This window comes from Lissotriton vulgaris, chromosome 9 (assembly GCF_964263255.1).
Source record: "Lissotriton vulgaris chromosome 9, aLisVul1.2, whole genome shotgun sequence".
Classification (NCBI taxonomy): domain Eukaryota; kingdom Metazoa; phylum Chordata; class Amphibia; order Caudata; family Salamandridae; genus Lissotriton; species Lissotriton vulgaris.
This window is the reverse complement of record NC_141697.1, coordinates 1,044,789,984-1,044,810,102: the sequence shown is the minus strand read 5'-3', so window position 1 is coordinate 1,044,810,102 and position 20,119 is coordinate 1,044,789,984. Positions and strand designations below refer to the sequence as shown.

The following is a 20,119-nucleotide window of genomic DNA, read 5'->3' as shown; positions in this document are numbered from 1 at the left end:
CACTGCATACTTTACAACATGGCCTGAATATTGCACTTTATACATGGTAACTTGGCTTTTAAACTGCACTGTATCCTTTACAACATAGCCTGAATGATACAATGTATTCACGGTAACCTGGCCTTTATACCGCACTGTCAACTTACAATGTGGCCTCAAAAATGCACTTTATAAACGGTAACTTACTCTTTATACCGTACTGTATACTTTAAAACATAGCTACTTTTATTTTGGTATCGGGGCATATTTTCTGTCCCAGTCCGACCCTAATTCGACAAATTTGGGTGGGTGAAATTTGACATTTTGTCAGTACAGAAAACATGTAATTTTTGCAAAGATTATGCTCACTGATCATCTGCTTGAGAACTGTATTTTCGGCTAGCTATACATCGTATGCTAAAAACACATGAAATACTGACTAGTTCTAGAAGAAAATGACTTGCAACCATAGCACAGGTCAGTTCCACAATTTATATTGGGCTCTAAAAAGTATTAGGGATGAAATTAGCGTGGAAGCAAAAATCACACAAAATACAGAACATCGAGAAATTACTTGAGATTTCGCTCATGTCAAAAAACAAGCACGAGTTTTCAAAATGCGTACAACTATGATGCCCTTGAAGAAACATGTTTCACAGTCATATTCAATCCAATGACTTTAACTTGTACGAGCCTTAGGCAATATGATGATAGCAAATTACCCAGACATCATCTCAACAAGTTTATCTGTATTCAATTTCAAGGGCCTCTTCTCGTTCCGTATTGAGCCCGCCGAATATTTTGTCCGCATCAGTACCTCTCTATAATCTCTTGAACGCCTGAATAACATGCACATCTGCAGAAGGCAGCTCTCTGTGATAGCCAGTAACATACACAACAGTGTCATTTAAGGCGAAAACACATTATATTCGTTTTGCTTGGATGCAGACAAAGTTAAAGTAGTAATTTGTGTACACCTACCATTTCCCTGTGGTCTGGGTAAAATGTCTGTTCGATCAGAGGGAATTTCTCTGGGCCCAAGGCCTTATACGTGGACACCAACTGGGCAAACTGTAAAAATAAACAAGCAACGTTTATCAATAAATAATTACTACACAGTTAGTTTACTTACAGCTCTTTACTCCCAGAAGTCATTGCCTCTAACATGCAGAGCAAAATACACTGAACCGAGAGTACATTTGGGATTTTTTGCAAATTCTGCGAAGAAGATCATTAAAAAGAGTTCGTTTAAAAAAGCAAACTTTGCTCAAAAATGGCGTGAATGTCAGCACAGACAGAAGTACAGGCTCCAATGATAGAAGTGAACTCGTTTGTCTGCTTCTGTCACGCATACGCTTTCCTTCCCTTACCAGTACTTGATTAGGCCTGGGCGGAGTTCGTGGAGTACCCAAAATTCTCCGCCACACTATGAGGAGTTCTGCAAGCTGCAGAGTGCGTTAGGTTACTCTGTTTATGCAGTTTTTAGCACCAAGTATTTGAACTGCACCATGTACAGCTTCTTTCTGCCAGTCGAGTACATGTTCTACTTGAGCAGCAGCTTCCTCAACGCAAAATGGAAGGTTTCTCAACGCGAGCAGTCGTGGCCATCCGCAACCGCCCTCATTGAGAAATTTTGCTAGGAGGTGGTCTGGAGTAAGATTTTCCTCGCTCATGGTCGCCAACTTAACATTGGCAAGCGCGAGCAAGGAAAAAGCTCTGCTCCTCTACGCGGAGTGGTAAAAACTCCACAAATTCCGCAAGCAGAATTTCATGTCCAGGCCTACTCTTGATGTACTGGAGCCCCGGCACCCTTAGTGATTGTACACTGTTGACTTTCTTTGTAGCTATGTTTGCACTATACATGTTCACCTCACTTGCATACATACATACATATCGTATAGATATTTCTCTGTATGTGCCAACATGCATGCTTACAAACACCATGCCTGCAGGATGCGACCAGATGTCCCATCTAATCACCCATTTCACTACCTAATGAAGCACAGGCAGTATATACATGACCGCCGACTTTTTCACTCCAGTCAGTGCCCTTTTTGTGACTAAGCACAGATTTTGTCCCGAAACCTTTTAAGGCAAAGCCTAATTTGACCTGGTGGTTGCAGTTGAACCCACAGGCACTCATGTTTGGGAACCAGTAGTTAATTTTCCCCATCAGTCTTCGACCCAGGGTGAGAAAGAGAAACACAGAAGGGGGTAAGGAGAGGAAGCAAAAGATGTAAAAACAGTGACACTGGGAGAAAGTACGGGTGAAAAAGAACCTGCAAGAGTGAGATTAAGGGGAAAGGAGTATCTGGTGGTGGAGTAAAGAGGAATGAGGTGGAATCAAGACTATGCAGCCTTAGTATTTAGTAGTAAAGGCCAAGGGCTTCTGAGCAAAACATTGTAGTCTGCAGTTATTCTTTTAGAAATTAGGCACTGTTGGAGCCAAATTTACCTAGAAGTCATGCAACGCCATGCAGCAACTAATGTTGCTGTGCTGCATGAAAGGTAGAGAGCAGAACAGCGCCACATTTACTAAGATGTAGCACTGTTTTCCCTGCCTACGAGGACACACTTTTGGCAGCTATGCACCAATGCAGACTCCCTTACGCCACACTGTAAGGGTATTTGCTTAGTCTGAAACATAGGTTTGGCACCGGAATGGGTCCTTTCCAATAGAAAAGGTATGCTTTAAGGCTTTCCCCACTATGCATGTGTGCTGTACAATGAGGCACACATACAAAGTAGGAAAGCCAAGGTTAATAAAATTGTATTCCATGTTGTGCCTGCTTCAAGGAGGAGCAGAATCTTGGCGCGAATCCCGGTCTGTGATTTTTGGCAGATCGTAATTTGCGTCATAACGGATGGGTGGTTGCATGGGAATACCACTGATGGAATGCCCCCCTTGACACAAAGTAACATAAGGCAGCACATTGCTCAACGTTGTGTTACTTTGGGATGCAAGCCAATGCAAATCTGAATTTGCAGTAGATAAAAAAATCTCACCTTAACACTTTGCTGCAGATTTGCGTTACAAAAATGTAGACAAAAATAACTTCTGATACAGGTGTTATCAGTAGTTTATAAAAGAAGTGTTATGGAGGGGAAAATGGACTAAGAAACCAAAAGTTCAGAGATGTTTTAAGATAAAAGCAAAGTGGAAAATTGCAGAGTGACCCCACCTTACCCCGAGTAAAATGATCTTTCTCCTTCTGTCTCACATCTGTTAATATCTCGATCACAGGTTTTCTACCCTCTCCCTCTGCATCTACCACTCTTTCTCTCCTCACTTAACTCTTCTGCAATCTTCTTTCTCTTCCAACCTGACCTCAGACTCCTCTTTCTCTCTACTGCTCTATCTACCCTCTCTACCTCGTTACCTCAGCTCCCTTTGTTTGTCATGCATCTCTCCCATCCCTATATTTCTACTGCTCCTTTCTCAACTTCACTCTTCTCTACCTTGTTTGAAGTACTTGATCTTTCTCTCTGTTACCAATCACTAACTATCCTCTTTTCTCTTCTTTATTTATTTATCTACCCTCCTCTCCATCTAGGTCTACATCCCCTTTTTGTAGAATCCCCCACCTCTCTATCTCACACTCACCTACCTCTCTGTCTCATTTCTCTCTCCTTTCTTTAACTCACCCCCTTTACCTCACCTGTCTTTCACTCTTTTTCTATCTAAACCTCTTTATGTTCCTAGCCACAAATGTCTATCTCATTTCACTTTACCTCAACTGTTTCTCTCAAAACACATCTTTCTACCACACTTTCCACCTTTCCTTCACAACACCACTACTGTTGCTCTACCTCTCTCAGCCTCTTTACCTTTCAACATCTGTCACCTGCACAATTTTCTCTCTACCCCCTTTTGTAGCTAACTAATCAATTTTCATGTTCTCTCTCTGTCAGCTGAAATTCTCTCTCAGCCCATCTCTCTCTTTACCTCCATCTCTCTACATCTCGCTTCTCTCTCTACCTTTCTCCTACTACTTTCCCCGCCTCACCACCTCTCCACACTTCCTCACTCCTCTCTCTAAATCACTTGTCTAACTCACTTACTTTCTCAAATGTTTCAACTCATTATCTTCATTTCTGTCTCTCTCTATCAAACCTCTCAATTTATCTCTCAATGTGTTTGCTATGTCTCCTCCACTTTCTACCTCAGTTCTTCTATTACACTTCTCTAACCACCTTACTGATTTAATGCTACCTTTATTTTTCAACCTCTCCTCTTGTTATACCTACCACTCCCATTTTTCTTCTTTTGTCTCTCTGTACCTTCTTCTCCAGTTCAATTTACCCTCGCTAAATCACAGCTCTCTTGATAAATCTCTGTCACATATTTTCTTACTTAATACCTGATTTAGAGTTTTGGTAGACAAGTTACTCAATCACAGACATGACATATATCCTGTTGGCTGTACCACAAATGCTACATGATAAAATAGACTTTTAATATGGTGGACGGAATATCCAGCACATTTGTGATGAAGTAACCCATCCTCCAATCTGTACATCAGGCTCTCAGTCTCTGTTTTTAGTTCCCTTTCAAACTTCCCAACCTCACCCAACAATTCCACTCATTATCTCTCTGTCCTTCACATGTCTCTTCTCCAATCTCAAAGCCAGATGTCATTATCTAGCCAAAGTAGTAGACACACAGAAATAGGGAAATAAGTACAAGACGGGGAAATGATTTAAAGAGAAAATGATCAGACTTCTCCCAATGAATGATGAACACCCTCAGAGCAGTGCTTTGACTTTCAGTTTATTTATTAGAAAGTCAATTGTGAAGCAGGATTTATTTTCAATTTCAAATGTATGTCAATTACAGCTAAAATGTGTAATCCTCTATGCATATGTCTTATTTTGATATTATACGTTAGTCTGCTAAACATCTACTATGCCTCTCCTATCATTTCTGGAACAAGCTGTTTACACACTGATTTCAATATGAATTATTATTTCAAGACCATACAAATCTGGATCTGAACAAAAAATTGTTTTACAATGCTTCATTAAAATGTTCTTTCTTTATTATGTGGTTCCCAGACTTCAGTTCTATTTAGGGCCACCATTACTGAATGTTTAACATATAATTCAATATTGTTTGCTATCATGTGGCTTCGAATTAGTAGAATGTAGGTAATTGTTAGAAATTGGAATTCTGGTTGGCTAGAGCTTGTGCCTAAGCCAGGCAGAAACCACCACTCTAGTCAGGGCAAGGGAGTCACATGCTGAAGACACCCCCTGCTCACCCCCTTGGTAGCTTGCTTGGCACGAGCAGACAGGCTTATCTCAGAGGCAATGTGTAAAGCGTTTGCGCAACACGCACACACAGCAGCAACACACTAGGCACACCACAAAAGAAACTCCACGCAAGGTTATATAAAAATAGCCTTTGTATTATCACTTTGTATTATCATAAACACATTAGAAACATAATCACACATTTACACAGTGCCAACTGGCACTAGGCAATATTCACAGGGGAATATATACAGGACCAGGCCAATCGGGCCATGGTCTGAACCATCAGAATGCAGGTAGTAAACATAAAACACAACCAGTAACTACTGGTACAATAATGACCTCAGCATTATTACGTTAGGCATAAAACATATTAGGCCCAAACCTCCTAAGCATAAACACATTATGCAATAGGCCTCACCAGTATAAACACATTATGCAATAATCATTGTGCATAAATCACATTTAGCATCATCCTAAAACATTATAGCATGGCACTAGACATAAAACACTGTATGCATCTCATTAGACATAAACCACATCATGCACTAGCAGTAGGCATCACCTTAGGCATAAACAACCTAACATAAACACATTATGCCATCCCTTAGGATCTTGCGTCCTTCCAATACGCACAGGTACCAACCATGGACTAGATCCCAGGCCTTTCACTGGGGCTCAAATGCCCTCTGTCCCAAAATGTCAGGGCTGGCTGCAGAAACAGCAGAATCCCAAAAGTGCACAATGGCGCAGGCCTAAATGTGGCATCTGCCCTAATTGCGGTGCAACTGTGCTGGCAAAAATGTGGGTACTGGCACTCACTGTGCCCTCTGGGCCCCTCTAGGTCCCCACTGGGATTCTCTAACTAATTATGCCCAACGTTGCAGCTGCCCACTGTCAAGTGGGGCAGCTGGGGGAAATGCCTTGGCACAACAGTGCCCTGGAACCCTCTATCGGTCCCAACAATTGTGCCCAAATGTTGCAGCTGCCCACTGTCAGGTGGGGCAGCAGGGGGGAAATGCCTTGGCACTACGGTGCCCTGGGAACCCTCGATCGGTTCCTACAATTCAAAAGAGAAGCCCCGCTCACCGGGGCTTGGCTCCAGCACCTCCCGTCTCTCCTGCATGGGGAAAGGCACCAGCAATGTGCCTTCACACACCCCCCTCCACCGGACTCCCAACTCGGCCCCCCCCCTCTGCAGGCTTAGCTGGTCTCCACTGCAGGGGGAAACTCAGCTCTTCACCCGGTCCCTCTCCTAGGACACAGCTCTTTAAGGTGTAGCCCGCAAGGCTCTGGATTGCCCTCGGCGGCGGGACTTCCTACTTCCTGCTTCCGGGTCTCTGCTGCTGGAGGCTCCACCCCCAACCAGGCGAATTGCCTGACTTGCGGGGTGTCGGTGGTGACTTCTCTGGCTGCGGCAATGTGTGGGGTGGACACTAGCCTTAGCAATACTCATATAAGCGGGGTGGGCACCCGCCAAATAGCACCGCATTCGGGGTGGGCACCTGCTGTTTTAAATATCCATAAAGCAGGGTAGGCTCCCGCTCGGCACCTCAATGCGGGGTGGGCTCCTGCTCCTCTCGGCATCCAGTTAGGGGAATCCCCACGTCGGGATTCCCAGGACGTAAGTTGCAGCTCAGTGCTGCAGAGCCCACGTGCTCTTCTCTGGCAATTTGAATGTAGCGTTCACGAGGTGCTGGATGAAAAAAGTGCTTATAGGGGAAGGGAGCAAAGCTGGGCCCAGGAAGGCCAGCACACAGGGCCCTCCAGCAGGGAAGCAGTCCCTCGTGGCGGTTGCTCCTGAGTCCCAGCAGCAGCAACAAGCCCCCAGTCACAAGAACAGCTCCCCACATGTTGTCACAGCCTCTACATTCATATTATATTCCTCCTTTGTCTGCGCTGACACAGGGGTTTGGGGGAACCAGCCAAACTGGTTCAGGGGGGAATTGGAGCACTTTATTTACAAGGCTCCTCTTTCCCTTTGTCAGATGGGGGCTCGTCATCAGACACACCACAGGGGGGCAGAGCCAGCATTCGCTAGGGCAGGTACAATCCTATTCAGGGACAAGGGACTACTCTTCCCACTACTTCAAATGAAGATGTCTCATTCAGCCTAGTGCTAACTCACCCTGCCCCTCCTGGAGCCACACACACCTCACCAGCCCCTGTCACTCAAAAGCCGGACATGCATTTCACATCAGGCAGGCAGACACATAGCACACAGAAATGCCAACTTCTAAAAGTGGCACTTCTTAAATAGTTATAATAAATCTGCGCACACCATTGCGCAGCATTTATTACCACTATTCCAAATATAGCAAACTTGACCACGCTGCTCTTCTAATATCAGGAATTACCACTGTGAGAGTCAGAAACTGCAGATTAGGACATTTGAAAGCTGACAGCGGCAGGCTTAAAACACTGCTGATTCTCCATGCTTTTAATGAAGTTGTTACATGTCAATGTTTATATTGATTTCAAGAAACACAGGAGGTGGGCGAGCAATGGAGGAGTGGGAGGGGAAAGGCAGAGGGGAGTGGGCAAGGTAAACTCTGGACAAGCTAGAGATTGCGGGGGTTGCATAAATATATATATTTTAGAAAGCCAGGTTGGGGGAAGCAATGGTCAGGGTGGGGGTGGAGGAAAAAAGGCATTTTGCAGTCATAACCACAGTGAGGTTGCACTTTCCCCAACCCACCAGACGCCTACACTCTGCCTCACTCTCACTCACACACACTACCCGCATCCACAAAAGCATAACTGGAGGTCGCGCATTCTCCTACACCGTACCCAAGACAGACATGGAATAACCTCCCTCAACACATCAGAGCCTCCTCCTCACATCTTGAGTTCCGCAAGAAAAGGAAGACCTGGATCTTTGTGTAAGCACCTTGGGGACCACACATTTACACACCTGCCAAACGCCTGAATACCCACACAGGTGATTAGTGTGTTAGACAAATCAACATAACAGGGAGCAATATGGAGAATGATGGGTGGAAGAAATACCACACGAGGCCGAGAGCAAGGTGAAAGCAATGGATGAGGTGGGGTTTGGGAACAACACAACGCACATAGTGGCTGGTATTTGAGGTGGAAGCAGCATTTGAGAAGAAAGCAAGAAAATGGATCCATTCCCTTGGAGTCCTAACAGAAGAGGAAATCAATTGTTCCCTGAAAGTGAGCAGGAAAAGGAAGGATAAAAGTCATTCTATCCAAAGGATTGTAATGAAGCTATGCTCTAGGTGATGGACACATACAAGAAGAGGAAAGAAAGCAGTTGAATAAAATGCAAGCAAATGAGTCACAACCAAGCCAACCACCAATGGAAAGCAATCAGCCGGCTGTAAACTCAATGTGAGTTTGTTATCATTCTCAAGAGGTCTTTTGACAACAGACATCTAAATGCTGACTGTTAGCGAGACCTAAAGATGGCAGAAGATCAAAACTAGACAAGTTATACTTCGATCAATATCCGTCAGGCGTTTTAAATTATTTATTTGACAATCCATAGCTTTAAGAATTTTATAAAATAGTTACTCTAAAAGCATTTTCTCATAAGATAGAGGATTCTTCACACAGTCACTTTCAATTGCATGTCAGATACTAAAAGCGGGCAATGAAAGTACTCATTTCAGTAAAAAGAATGAAAGCGAATATATTAAGTTCTTGTAAAGATTTCTTAATTTTAAAATCACTATTTAAAAAGTTTAACACAATCAGGCATAGAACATCAGAATGAATCAAGCAATACGTTTAATCCACCAATTCAGGCGCTGGTTGAAGCAAACATTTAAAGATTTAGGGCGTGAGGAATGGTAACAAAATTCATCCTATTGAGTGTGAAGAGGTAACATTGATACTTTCTTCATTGTTTGCTTTCATTTAGCAAGAAAAGAATGTGGATAGATCTCAAAAGTCAAAACACCCTAATAAAACAGAACAACAAAAACGCCCTAAAATTATGCTCCACCTTGCTTACTTTGTTATTATGATTGAGGTTTGATAAACGGAAGAGTTTACACTTGGACTCGAATACATTCCCCTCAGGCAAGACAGTACAATTAAGTAGAAACTCCCACCTTCTTCCGACTCACACATGCCGGTGGCTACCAGAGAGGAAATTAGACTCTGCCTTAAATAGAAGTTGCAGCTGGTCTGTGACTCTTAAATGCTTCTCTGAAACAGCAATTTCCGACCCGCTAGACTTTGCCTCATGCACAATTCCCCATCTCCCTCTGATGTTGAGATGCTGGTACTTCAGAGTAAGTAGCACCCCCTCTCTCCCCCCCCCCCCCACGGCTCCTAGAAACAATGCCACACCCCAAGGATGAGAGGATAGGGCGTCTTAACCATAACTCAACAAGGCTTATGAGATTCTTATCAAGCACTATCCAAGTGGAGGCCTGCTATGTTTACACCTGAATAGCCTCTATTGGTTATCTCCAAAATGACACTGGGCCTATGATTATTTTCTGTGCATCTAAATTGTATAGTATATCCTTAGTTTCATAATTATGCATGTAAGAGTGGGAGAGGTGTGGAGCAGCGGCCAGTGTGGCTGAGTCCGGAGCGCGGGGCTCATGGATCGATCGCCGGCGGCATCTCAGCACCACGTGACTCTGGCCACTCAAGGGGTGATATGTTTGCGCTTTACAAATATGGATTATTACTGAGTATTCCACTCAGACATTATATTGAAACCATAACACAACCATGCTCTCCATTTGGTCTTGCATCTCTTCAAAGACTTTTAAACTTGTGGAGGTGTCCCACCCCTCTAGTGGTGTTGACAAAAACTGGAGTTTTGCACAACACCCTACTTGGTTGATTGTAACCAAAAATTGTCGTTTTGTACGACAACTCATCCGTGTGAGTGATGCCAAAAATTGTCATAGTGCACAATCCCTCCCTATTTGATATGCCATCAAAAATTGCTGTGTAGGGCACTGGTCTATGTGAGTGTCATGAAAAATTGATTGTGAAAACCAAGGAAAGCATTGAATGTGCCACTGCTCGTTGTCAAAGTCTGCTTGAGCTCATCAACATGAAACAAGGCATGCTTTCTATTTGTGGATGGCTCATGGACTCCTGAGTGCCTCATCGGGCTATCTAAAAGACCAGTGTCCGTGTTTTACTGTGACATGTTGTAGGTTTCCTGTGTCAATATTTTTTAATTTCCTTTTGTCCTGTGACTTGAATCTAGGCTTCTGCCATTGTTGCACAATATATATAAATAAGCTAACATTAAATAAATGTAAGCTATATACATCAGAGGGCATCATTATCGTCAACCTCTATTTTGTTTCCTTCACCTATGTCATATGAGGTTTCCGTGAAGACAGCTATGTCTTACCCTCAAATCCCGGTTGGTCTTACCAATCGAACTACTATTACTTCACAACTGGTCATTCTGTAATTTAAAAAACATGAACACAGCCCGATATTCCTGCTTTCTTTATGCAAGTACATATTGGGTGCATGGTAGTCTGCAGGAAGGCAGTGCTCATTCATTTTGGGAAAGGCGTGCTGCTTTACAGGATTCACCAATAGGTGTCTCTTGTGTCCATACAGAATAGCAGCCATTGCAAACAACAGCACTTTCTGATTCAAGACGACAGGGGGCAGCTAATGCGTTCTGTGTCCAAATGGACTTCAAAGTGGCCAAGACCACCAGTTGATGAGAAGTCATATTCAAGTGCATTTATTAGTTCATAATCTGCACTGTCTGTGTGTGGGTGATGTGCCGAAATGCTTGCTGTTTACGAGAAATATGCACCAAATAAGTGACTTCTGGAAGGCTGAAGGGGTTCGAGACTTTCCCGGTTATGATCAGTAAGCAATTGTTCCTGCAAGTGAATCTGTATTACATTCTTACATTGTTTAACTGGAGCCACATGTGGCCCTGTTCTGGCCCACAGTCTGGAATGCAGACCCATTTACCTTATGGTGCAGGTAAAGCAGGAGTCAAGAAATACATGCTAACACTTTTTCACCACTTTCATTCATCTATCAACATCATGGATAGTCATGAAAGACGAATAGTTGTTTTTCCAGCAGTTGTGCAATATCAGACCTAACAAGTTTAGCATGCCCGATCTCCATCCTCAAAATTTTAATTTCCAGCAGGTAAGCTAGTGGCAAACACCAAGTAAATGGCAAAGAGGTATTGGCCACAATTGTAGCGCTTTCTTTGAAGTGTCTCCGATAGTTACAGGAATTGCATTTCAGCTGCCAATACTTTGTTGTAAATAAGGCGCCCTCCAAAGCTCAACAATGACCTTAGCTGTAGTAAGTAACATTCTTGCAGCCCCCACAGATGCCATTAAGTGTGGACAATATGCAACATGGAGTTTTAGTCCTAGTCAACATCTTTATTTCAGCAAAACAGCCATAAAAGCACAGCTAAATAAAGAAAAATACATATAGATATAATAAAACAAAATATAAAAACATAATAAATAAATGTTTAAAAAGTCCTAAAATTGCAAAAGACAAAGATAACAAGCTTTGGTAAAGCATCAGTTTCGCCTATGTAATGAATAAAGAGCTGTTTTCATCTATCATCGATCAGGAGAAGGAAAGAGCTCCCTGACACATAACACAGGAGTGGAATGGATGGGGCATAGTGGCCAGAGCTGCTGACTTGAGCGCTGAGGATCCCGGTTAGCGTCTCAGCGCAGCTGTGCAACATCCTGCGATTCTATGCAAATCACGTAATCTCTCTGGGTGATATATTGTAATATAAATATGCTGCAAGAGTAAAAGGCAAAACTTTATGAACATATAATTCCACTAAAGCGGATGCTACCAGTATTTCGATGGTGGGAAACTGATTAGAGAAGCAGACGAGGAACAAGCATTGGTAAATGCAGGAAAATATGCTACAGCCAATAGAAATGGAGGAAAGATAAGTGGCATGCACAGGAACCATTGAGAAGCCAGGAAAGAGAGGAGGTGGGATGTAAATACCTTTAAGATTATATTAAAAACAATAGATTTCTCTGTGCAAGCGAAACCTAAAGGGAAGGTGGGGATATACAACATTTCTAAGATTCAACGCTTTAATGTCACCAACATTCATTAAAAACTTACAAGGTGCTGAATTATCCCCACAATCATAAAGTGCATATAGCAATGTTGGGGAGTTTTAGTAGTGCATTGTCAATGATGCTTTCGACTGATGGAGTGATAGTTTGTGATGTACCTTCTACACATGCAAAGCATATCTGGAGCTCTAAGCCAGCTCATTGTCATGCGTGTCTTCTGTGCCTGGGTAGCCAGTACTGGAAAATAATGTCACAGGAAAGTGGTGGATGTGGGCAAAGCAAGTGACAATGGTTGTGCTGTAGATGCAACATTGGCCTACCAGCCATTGTGTACCACCACAAAACCCAACTCAAGTGTTTGGGAACGTAGTCAGTTCTCTACCACTTGTTCCGTCTTTCCTGTGGGTCAGCTTTTTTGTGCCTCATACCACCAGATATCTGCATGCACAAACGGGTTTGTGATGAAGAGCATTCACCTGTTGCAAACCCTTCTGGTGCAGTCAGCGCTCTGAACACCGGTCCACATGTCCACGATGAAATGGAAGATCCAATGTCCAATGATTACTTATCACATAAAGTACTTGATCACATAACTGAGTTTCATCTGTATTTATAAAATTGTTTTATCTGAGAAGCTGCCAACATGGATCGGTATTTGCCCTCAACTCCCTAAAACCTTAATTTTCCTATCAACTGTATAGCTGACTTTCTTTATGCAGCTGCATAGCCATTTTATCACTGAGCACATTTAAAGTAAATTTAGTTCCGGGGTAAAGTCTGCTTGCACAGATATGAATTGTATGCATGTTCATATCTTTAATGCTACCCTACCCTATGGGTGTTTACGGACTGGTCAAGCACCTGTAATTGTTACTGTCAGGAGATAGCTTCTAGGTTGCTTGTATGGGGAAGTGTCAGCATTCTGCTGAGTGCACATTAGAGATGGCTGCTTTTCGCCTTCACCTCAATTTTTTATACCATCCATTAGTACGACTCCATACAAACCATTGACCATTGGTCATATTTCTATGACACAGAGTGTAGGTGGCACGATACAGTTGTCACTCAACCTGCATGGTAGACATGTACAGTAGAACCCTGCATACATTTGTTAAGTGCTGAACAGAAAGGGAACTAACGTACAGTGGGGAACTCCATGGTGCAGAAGTGCCACTGGTATTGTTTGGATTTTGGCTGCTCACAGAGACCAAATATCTAGTACAAGTACCCTTGCTGGCACTGCTCACTGTAAACTATTATGAATTTATAATTAATGCGTCTCAGCTGCCGTCCATTTGAAAGTGCATGGAAGAAGCTGTACCCACCAATGCTGGAGATTGTGCGTGCAGCACCGACATGGTCGCTTGGAGCTGAAGCTCCATGACAACCCCACACGCCATGCTCCAGACATCAGCTTAACCACACTCTACCCCTCCACAAACGAAAGGATCCGGCATCGGAACATGTTCGGAAACGTTGGGCTTAAAACCACCACTGTAGCCTGAAGAATCAGCCCAGAATCAGCTGTGAATTGATTTGGGCTCCCGCAAGCAAAATGGCGCCTGCCGCGAGCAGACCTGTAGCGGATTGCCCTGGACCCGGAGTTGCGCTGCAGGTGAGACCCAGAAGCTGGAGTTGGCCCCCTGAAACATTGTGCAAGCACAGCATTTAATAATTTGGAGGCTGACCCAGCTGCGATGAACTTGGGCAGTGGAGCTCACAAGTGTGGCCTTTGTTGCTGAATGGATGGCACAATTGCGGAGAGCGCTGGAGCGGCAAACTGGATTTTGCAAAATGGCGCCCACCACTTGTAGACCCGTCTCGGGCCGCTTCATACCCAACATCAAGTTGCTTGTACGCCCTTGAAGCAGCAGCAGGCTCCGGAGTGCTGCACCCTCGGATTTACAACTGGGGTCCGCGCTGTTCTGTGTTGTACAGTGGGACTCGGGAACGAGAGTCCGACATTAATCCGGTGGTCACTAGGGACGGGCACCATTTTCCTATTTGCCCATTTCTATCATGCGACTGCCCTTCCTCTTGGCCCTAGGTAAGCTCTGCTGCCTGGATCATTTAGCGAACTACACAGGGACATAAGTTATGCCGGGGAAGCGGACCACAAGTTTTCACGGAGGACCCCTGAGAGTTGGCATAGAGCTTTGAAGCCGGGCGCTTGACTTTAAAATGATACCAAAGGGGATGATGGACGGAGCCTTTGAGCAAATCAAACACTCACCCCAAGTCAGCTGATCTAGGTTTAATCCATCATCATTCTTTACCTCACTCCAACACCCCAGTTCAGACATGGCCATATGCAAATCAGTCTTACCTTGTGCCTCATGGGAACAGTCCTGCCCGAACTGCCAAGCCATGTCTTCCCTGGACCAGAAACAAGCATCCTGGGACCGGTTTCGGGTTCATAACCCTCATCAGCCAGTCTATCTTGAATCCGGTGGCAAAGTGAGCCAGAGACCCACGTCTGGGCACACCCTGCCAACTTAGGGCGAACAAAGCGATACCAAAGGGGATGATGGAAAGAGCGTTTGAGCAAATCAAACACTCACCCCCAGTCAACTAATCTGGGTTTAATCCTTCATCATTCTTTAGCTCACGCCACCACCCCAGTTCAGACGTGGCTGTATGCAAATCAGTCTGACCCTGTGCCTCATGGGAACAGTCCAGGCCGAACTGCCAAGCCATGTCTTCCCTGGGCCGGAAACAAGCATCTTGGGACTGGTTTCGGGTTCATAACCCTCATAAAGCCAGGCCATCTTGAATACAGTGGCAAAGTGAGCAAGGGACCCACGTCTTGAGGCACAGGGTCAGACTGATTTATATATGGCCATGTCTGAACTGGGGTGGTGGAGTGCTTAACCAGTGCTTAACCAGTAAGACCTCCCCACTGATCTTGCTTCTACGGCAGCCATCTACCTGCCTGCAGAGCTGCCTTCGCCCGGAGTTTCGATCCAGGTCAGGATAAATGTCTTTACCTATCACTGTGATCCTCTAGAGGACTCCCATCTCCATGCTGATTTCCATACTTGGAGGTTCTAACCCCTGGTGGTGGGATTTGCCCCGTTATGATCCCACACCCTCTCTGCCACGGGAGACAAGCTAGCCTTATATCCCACCAGTATGATGGTTTAAAGGGGAGTCAGACCAGAGTCCCTGGCCCTGCATTTCTAGTAGCCTCCTGTCCACAATCTGATTGGATTATCTTCACTCGACTTCCGTAATATTCGCCCTCCACTTCTTTGCGCTATCGCTACCCTAGTGCCCCCTCCTCTCCCTATCATGGCTTCCATTCGAATTAAGTCGGAAGTTAACTGCTTCAAAGTCATTTATCCCCCTAATTTGTCCAAAACAGCAGAAAAACCTTTCAAGCACAACACCACAGTTCCCTGATTACCTCTTTGCTGATCAATTCCATAATGGGTGCCTATGGAAACTCAAAAATGGCTTAATTTTTTTCACTCACGATATCCCTTCCTGGTCTACCAGATTCTTCAATTCCTTCAACGTGTCCTCCTCCTCATCTATCCCGAATGGACAGTGGCTAAAATTGTCTCCCCTCCGCTAGCTTTAATGGCTCTCTGTCACCATTACACTTTACAATAATGGCACTGTCATGATACAAGCTACAGACTCCTGTCTCTCTCTCTTTGACCATCTCTTCCACTCCCTTCGTCCAACCCATACAACTATGATATCCCTAGATTCTCCTTTTCGCTTCTCTCCTTTCTCCCTTCGCCCCCTTAACTTCCCGATACTCCATCAGGCCGCGTTCCCAGGAGTCACAGACCTACTTTTGTTCCCCTCTACTTTTGCTCCCTCCTCTCCCACTCTTCCCCCTGCCCAATATGTTCCTCCCCCTATCTTGTCTGCCTTGCCTCTAGCATCCACTTCCCCTTCCCACCCGCACCTACCCAATTCTCTGACGCTTTCGCCTCCCCCTAATCCAACCAACCTCCCCCTTCTTATTCCACCTGTCTTACAACCTGGTCTACCAATACACTTTCCTTACCTTCCCCCTTCACCTCATCCCTTTCCGCTCTTCCCCGTACCCTAAATTCTTCTCTTCCACCTCCCTTCTCCCTTCAACCTCCCGTCCCTCTTCCTTTGCTTCCTAACCATGTCTCCTTCCTCAACAATTCCTTTGTCGCCCCCTCACGACACCTGTTACCTGTCCCCCCTCATTCACCGTTAATAACCTACAGTACAATTCTCTCTTTTCTCCCCATACCTCTGGCCTTCCTTGGACCTGCCTCCCTTTCCCCCTGTACAACCCCATCTCCTCTCTTCTCCACATACCTTTGGCATTCATCTAACCTCCTGTCCTCCCCTCCCTGTTCAGCCTCTTTTCCTCTCTTCTCCCCTTACCTTTGGCCTTCATTTGACCCCCTCCAACTCCTCAACCTTTTCCTCCTATGTATGATCTCTACTCTTCCCCTCTGTTCAACACCAGTAAAAATATTTCTGTTCTCACCACTATTTTACCATCCACTCCTATCGCCCACCATCTTTCTCCACCTTCTACCCTTGCTCCCCAACTCCCCACCCATATCTCCAACCTCTCCCATTCCTCTCCCTCTGCACTTCCTCCCTCATCCCTTTTCCCCTACCCTGCCCCATCCTCCCTCACTCCCTGCACTCGCTTCCGTTTCTCGCTCCTCCATCCCTCCCCGTCCCCACTCACCCGCTACACCGCCACCCTTATCCCGTTCCCCCACCCCTCCATCTCCTCCCTCACCCTTCGCACGCCCGCCCTTATCCATCGAGCCACCCAACACCCAACACTCTGGGCTCAGCTCTCCTCTCCCTGGAAAATAAACTTGATTCTCTCATCCCTTCTATTTCCCAGCTTGTAGCGTCCATCTCACTTTTTACCGCCAAGATGTACCCTTTCCCTAATATCCTCCCGAGGAGTTCCATGCTCCCGCGCCCCAATAAATCCAACCACAGTCTGTCCTCTACATACATCTCCAACTTACTAGCCAGCTACAAAACCACCAGCGTCACTCCCCCTCCACCTTCCTCTCCTAATAATTCTACGCAGTTCACTATTCAGACCATCTCCTCTGTCAGAACCTACCAGCCTCCCTCTTGCTGGGCACCCTCTTTCAAGAATCTTATCCCTATCTCCCTTAACAGCACTACACCCCCATCACCAAAACAGTTGTGTCAGAGCTGCACAGCTTGCTCGGCAACTGCAGATCTGCAATCAAACACAAATTGGAAATTTCTAACATTATCACCCTCCAGAATCTTGACATGTTCTTCCTCACTGAAACCTAGTTTAATGACTCCTCTCATACTTTGTTTGATCTTATGGTACCCACTGACTACTCTATCCTCAGAAATGACAGATCAGACAAAATTGGAGGCAGTGTCACAATCATCTACAAGAATTCCCTTCAAATCAAAGCCTTCCCTGTCACCCTTTTCCGTACATTCAAATACCTGTCCCTAGAACTTCAAATTAATCATGGCTCCCCATTTAGATTCCATGTCGTCTACCACCCGCCCGGTACCTGCTCTTCCCTTGTGGAGGAACTCACTGACTTCATCAGTGACCAATTTTCTCAAAGTGACAGGCGGATCTTCCTGGGTGACTTTAATCTCCATTGGGGCTCTTTGGAAGACTCGGCTGCCAACAAGCTTGCCACCTTTCTCTCAGCCAACGATCTCTTCAAACATTGCTCGGAAACCACTCATTCCAAGGGCACAATTCTGGATCTTGTTATATCCAAAGCAGACCTGCTGACTACTGCTTCTCCAACCAAGTAGACTGATCTGACCACTTCCTCGTTTCCTTCTGTGTTCATTATTCGCACGTTATAACTCTCGACAAACCTAAATGAGCTACTACCTGGTTCCTCAACACTAAACACATTGATCTTGACACTTTTTGTGATTCTGCTATGCGGTCACTTCCTAGACTTGACCCTAATGTGGATGTCAACGTTCTCACCTCTCAGTGCCTCTCAGTCCTAGCAGTCAAAATCAACAATGTCACCCCACTCCAAAGCAAAAGGAAAAGACCCATCCCCTCAGCACCTTGGTTCAATAAATCTCTCTACGGTGAAAGGAAAAACCTTAGAATCCTGGAGAAACATTGGAGAAAATCTCCTTCCACCTCCAATCTCTCTCTGTTACGTTCAGCAAGATCCATATATCACATTGACATCCTCCATGAAAAAGCATCACATTTCAGATGCCTCCTTGACTCAGCCAAAAACAGACCCAAAAAACTTTTAGACCTCATCAAAAACCCATACTGTTCTCCCTAACTACTAAGCCTGAGGACTCCACAAGGAAAGCAGTGGTGTTCGCTATTTTCTTTGATGAAAAGGTCAAAGCACTGGTGGATCAAGTCGCCCACCCCACCCCCTTTGAGGAACGGAAATCCTTAGTCACCTAGCAATACTTTGACATCATCTCGGAAGATGACCTCCTCAAATGCATCCTCGAGATCAAACCATCCAACCACTCTTCTGACCCCATCCCTAGCGTCATCGCCATCGATTTCTACACCCATACTCTCTCTTACTGATCCCGGCTTGGTAATCTCTTCCTCAGTTTAGGCTCCCTCCCTGTTGCCCTTAAATCCGTACAGGTTACCCCTCTTCTAAAAAAAACCTCTGCTGATGTGAACGACCTCAACAACTTCCGCCCTATCACCAGTTTCCCTTTTCTTTCAACTCTGGGAAATCGTGTCTTCTGATTCTTCTAGACCTCTCTGCAGCCTTTGACACTGTTAATCATAGCACCATCCTCAACACTCTTCAACAGAAAATGGGATTGGATGGCACAGTGCTTAAATGGTTTGCCTCTTTCCTCTCGGACAGATCCCAAATTATTAAGATAGCGAGCAGTGTTTCTTCTCCATTGGCTGTAGGTCAAGGCGTCCCTCAAGATTCTATCCTGGCACCCACTTTGTTTAATCTCTACCTGTAACCAATAGGGAACCTCCTAAGCAAATCTGGGATCCATTACCATCTTTATGCAGATGACAAGGTGTCTTCCGCACACAATCTCTCACTGCTCAACTCTACTCTACTCAACTCCATTCACAACTGGATATTGGTTCACCAACTCATTCTAAATCCAGCAAAAACTGAATTCCTCCTCCTTTCTACCTCTCTCACCTCCTCCCGTTCAATCGTGGATGGATCAGCTTTACTTACTTAACAACAAATCCATCATTGTCGACAGCGCTAAATCCCTAGGTGTCATTACAGACAAAAGACTCAACCTAATGTCCCACATCAATTCTATTGCCAAGAATGCACGGTACCAGTTGCGCCATCTGTGGGGGATCCGTTGGTTCTTCCCGGAGAAAGACTTAAAAACCTTGGTACAATCGCTGGTTCTCCCAAGACTAGATTATTGCAATTCTCTTCTGACGGCCTACCCAAATCCCAACTCTCCCCTCTCAAATCCATCCTCCATTCAGCAGCTCGCTTCATTTCAGGGTCTAAACAAAGCGACCACGTCACTCCTCTCCTGTCCTCTCTTCGATGGCTTCCGATCGAGGCAAGATGTATTTACAAAACTACCTGCATCACTCACAAAGCCTTGCACAAGTCCTCCCCTCGTTACCTGGCAAATAAACTGAAATTGTACGGAGGCTCTTGACCCTTTTGCAATGCGGAAAAGCTTCAGCTTGAGCCCCCCGTCTTCCAAAGGGAAAGATCGATGGCGCAATCCTTCTCAGGCAATATGGTGAGAATCTGGAACTCACTTCCCCCATTGCTCTGTGCCACCTCCTCTACCTGGATCTTCAAAGCTGATCTCAAATCTCTTCTCTTCCAAAGACACTTTCAGAACTAATACTTTCA

At 45.0% G+C, this 20,119-nt stretch overlaps 1 protein-coding gene across 1 annotated transcript in view; it reads right to left on the bottom strand.

Annotated features, from left to right (window-relative positions):
• The window catches only part of SYN2 (synapsin II), a 1,078,985-nt gene that overhangs the window by 522,820 nt on the left and 536,046 nt on the right, over window positions 1–20,119 (bottom strand). Inside the window, exon 5 of the mRNA XM_086938961.1 lies at window positions 961–1,050. Coding sequence (XP_086795087.1) covers window positions 961–1,050 — 90 coding nt within the window. The remainder of the gene's footprint in view (window positions 1–960; window positions 1,051–20,119) is intronic.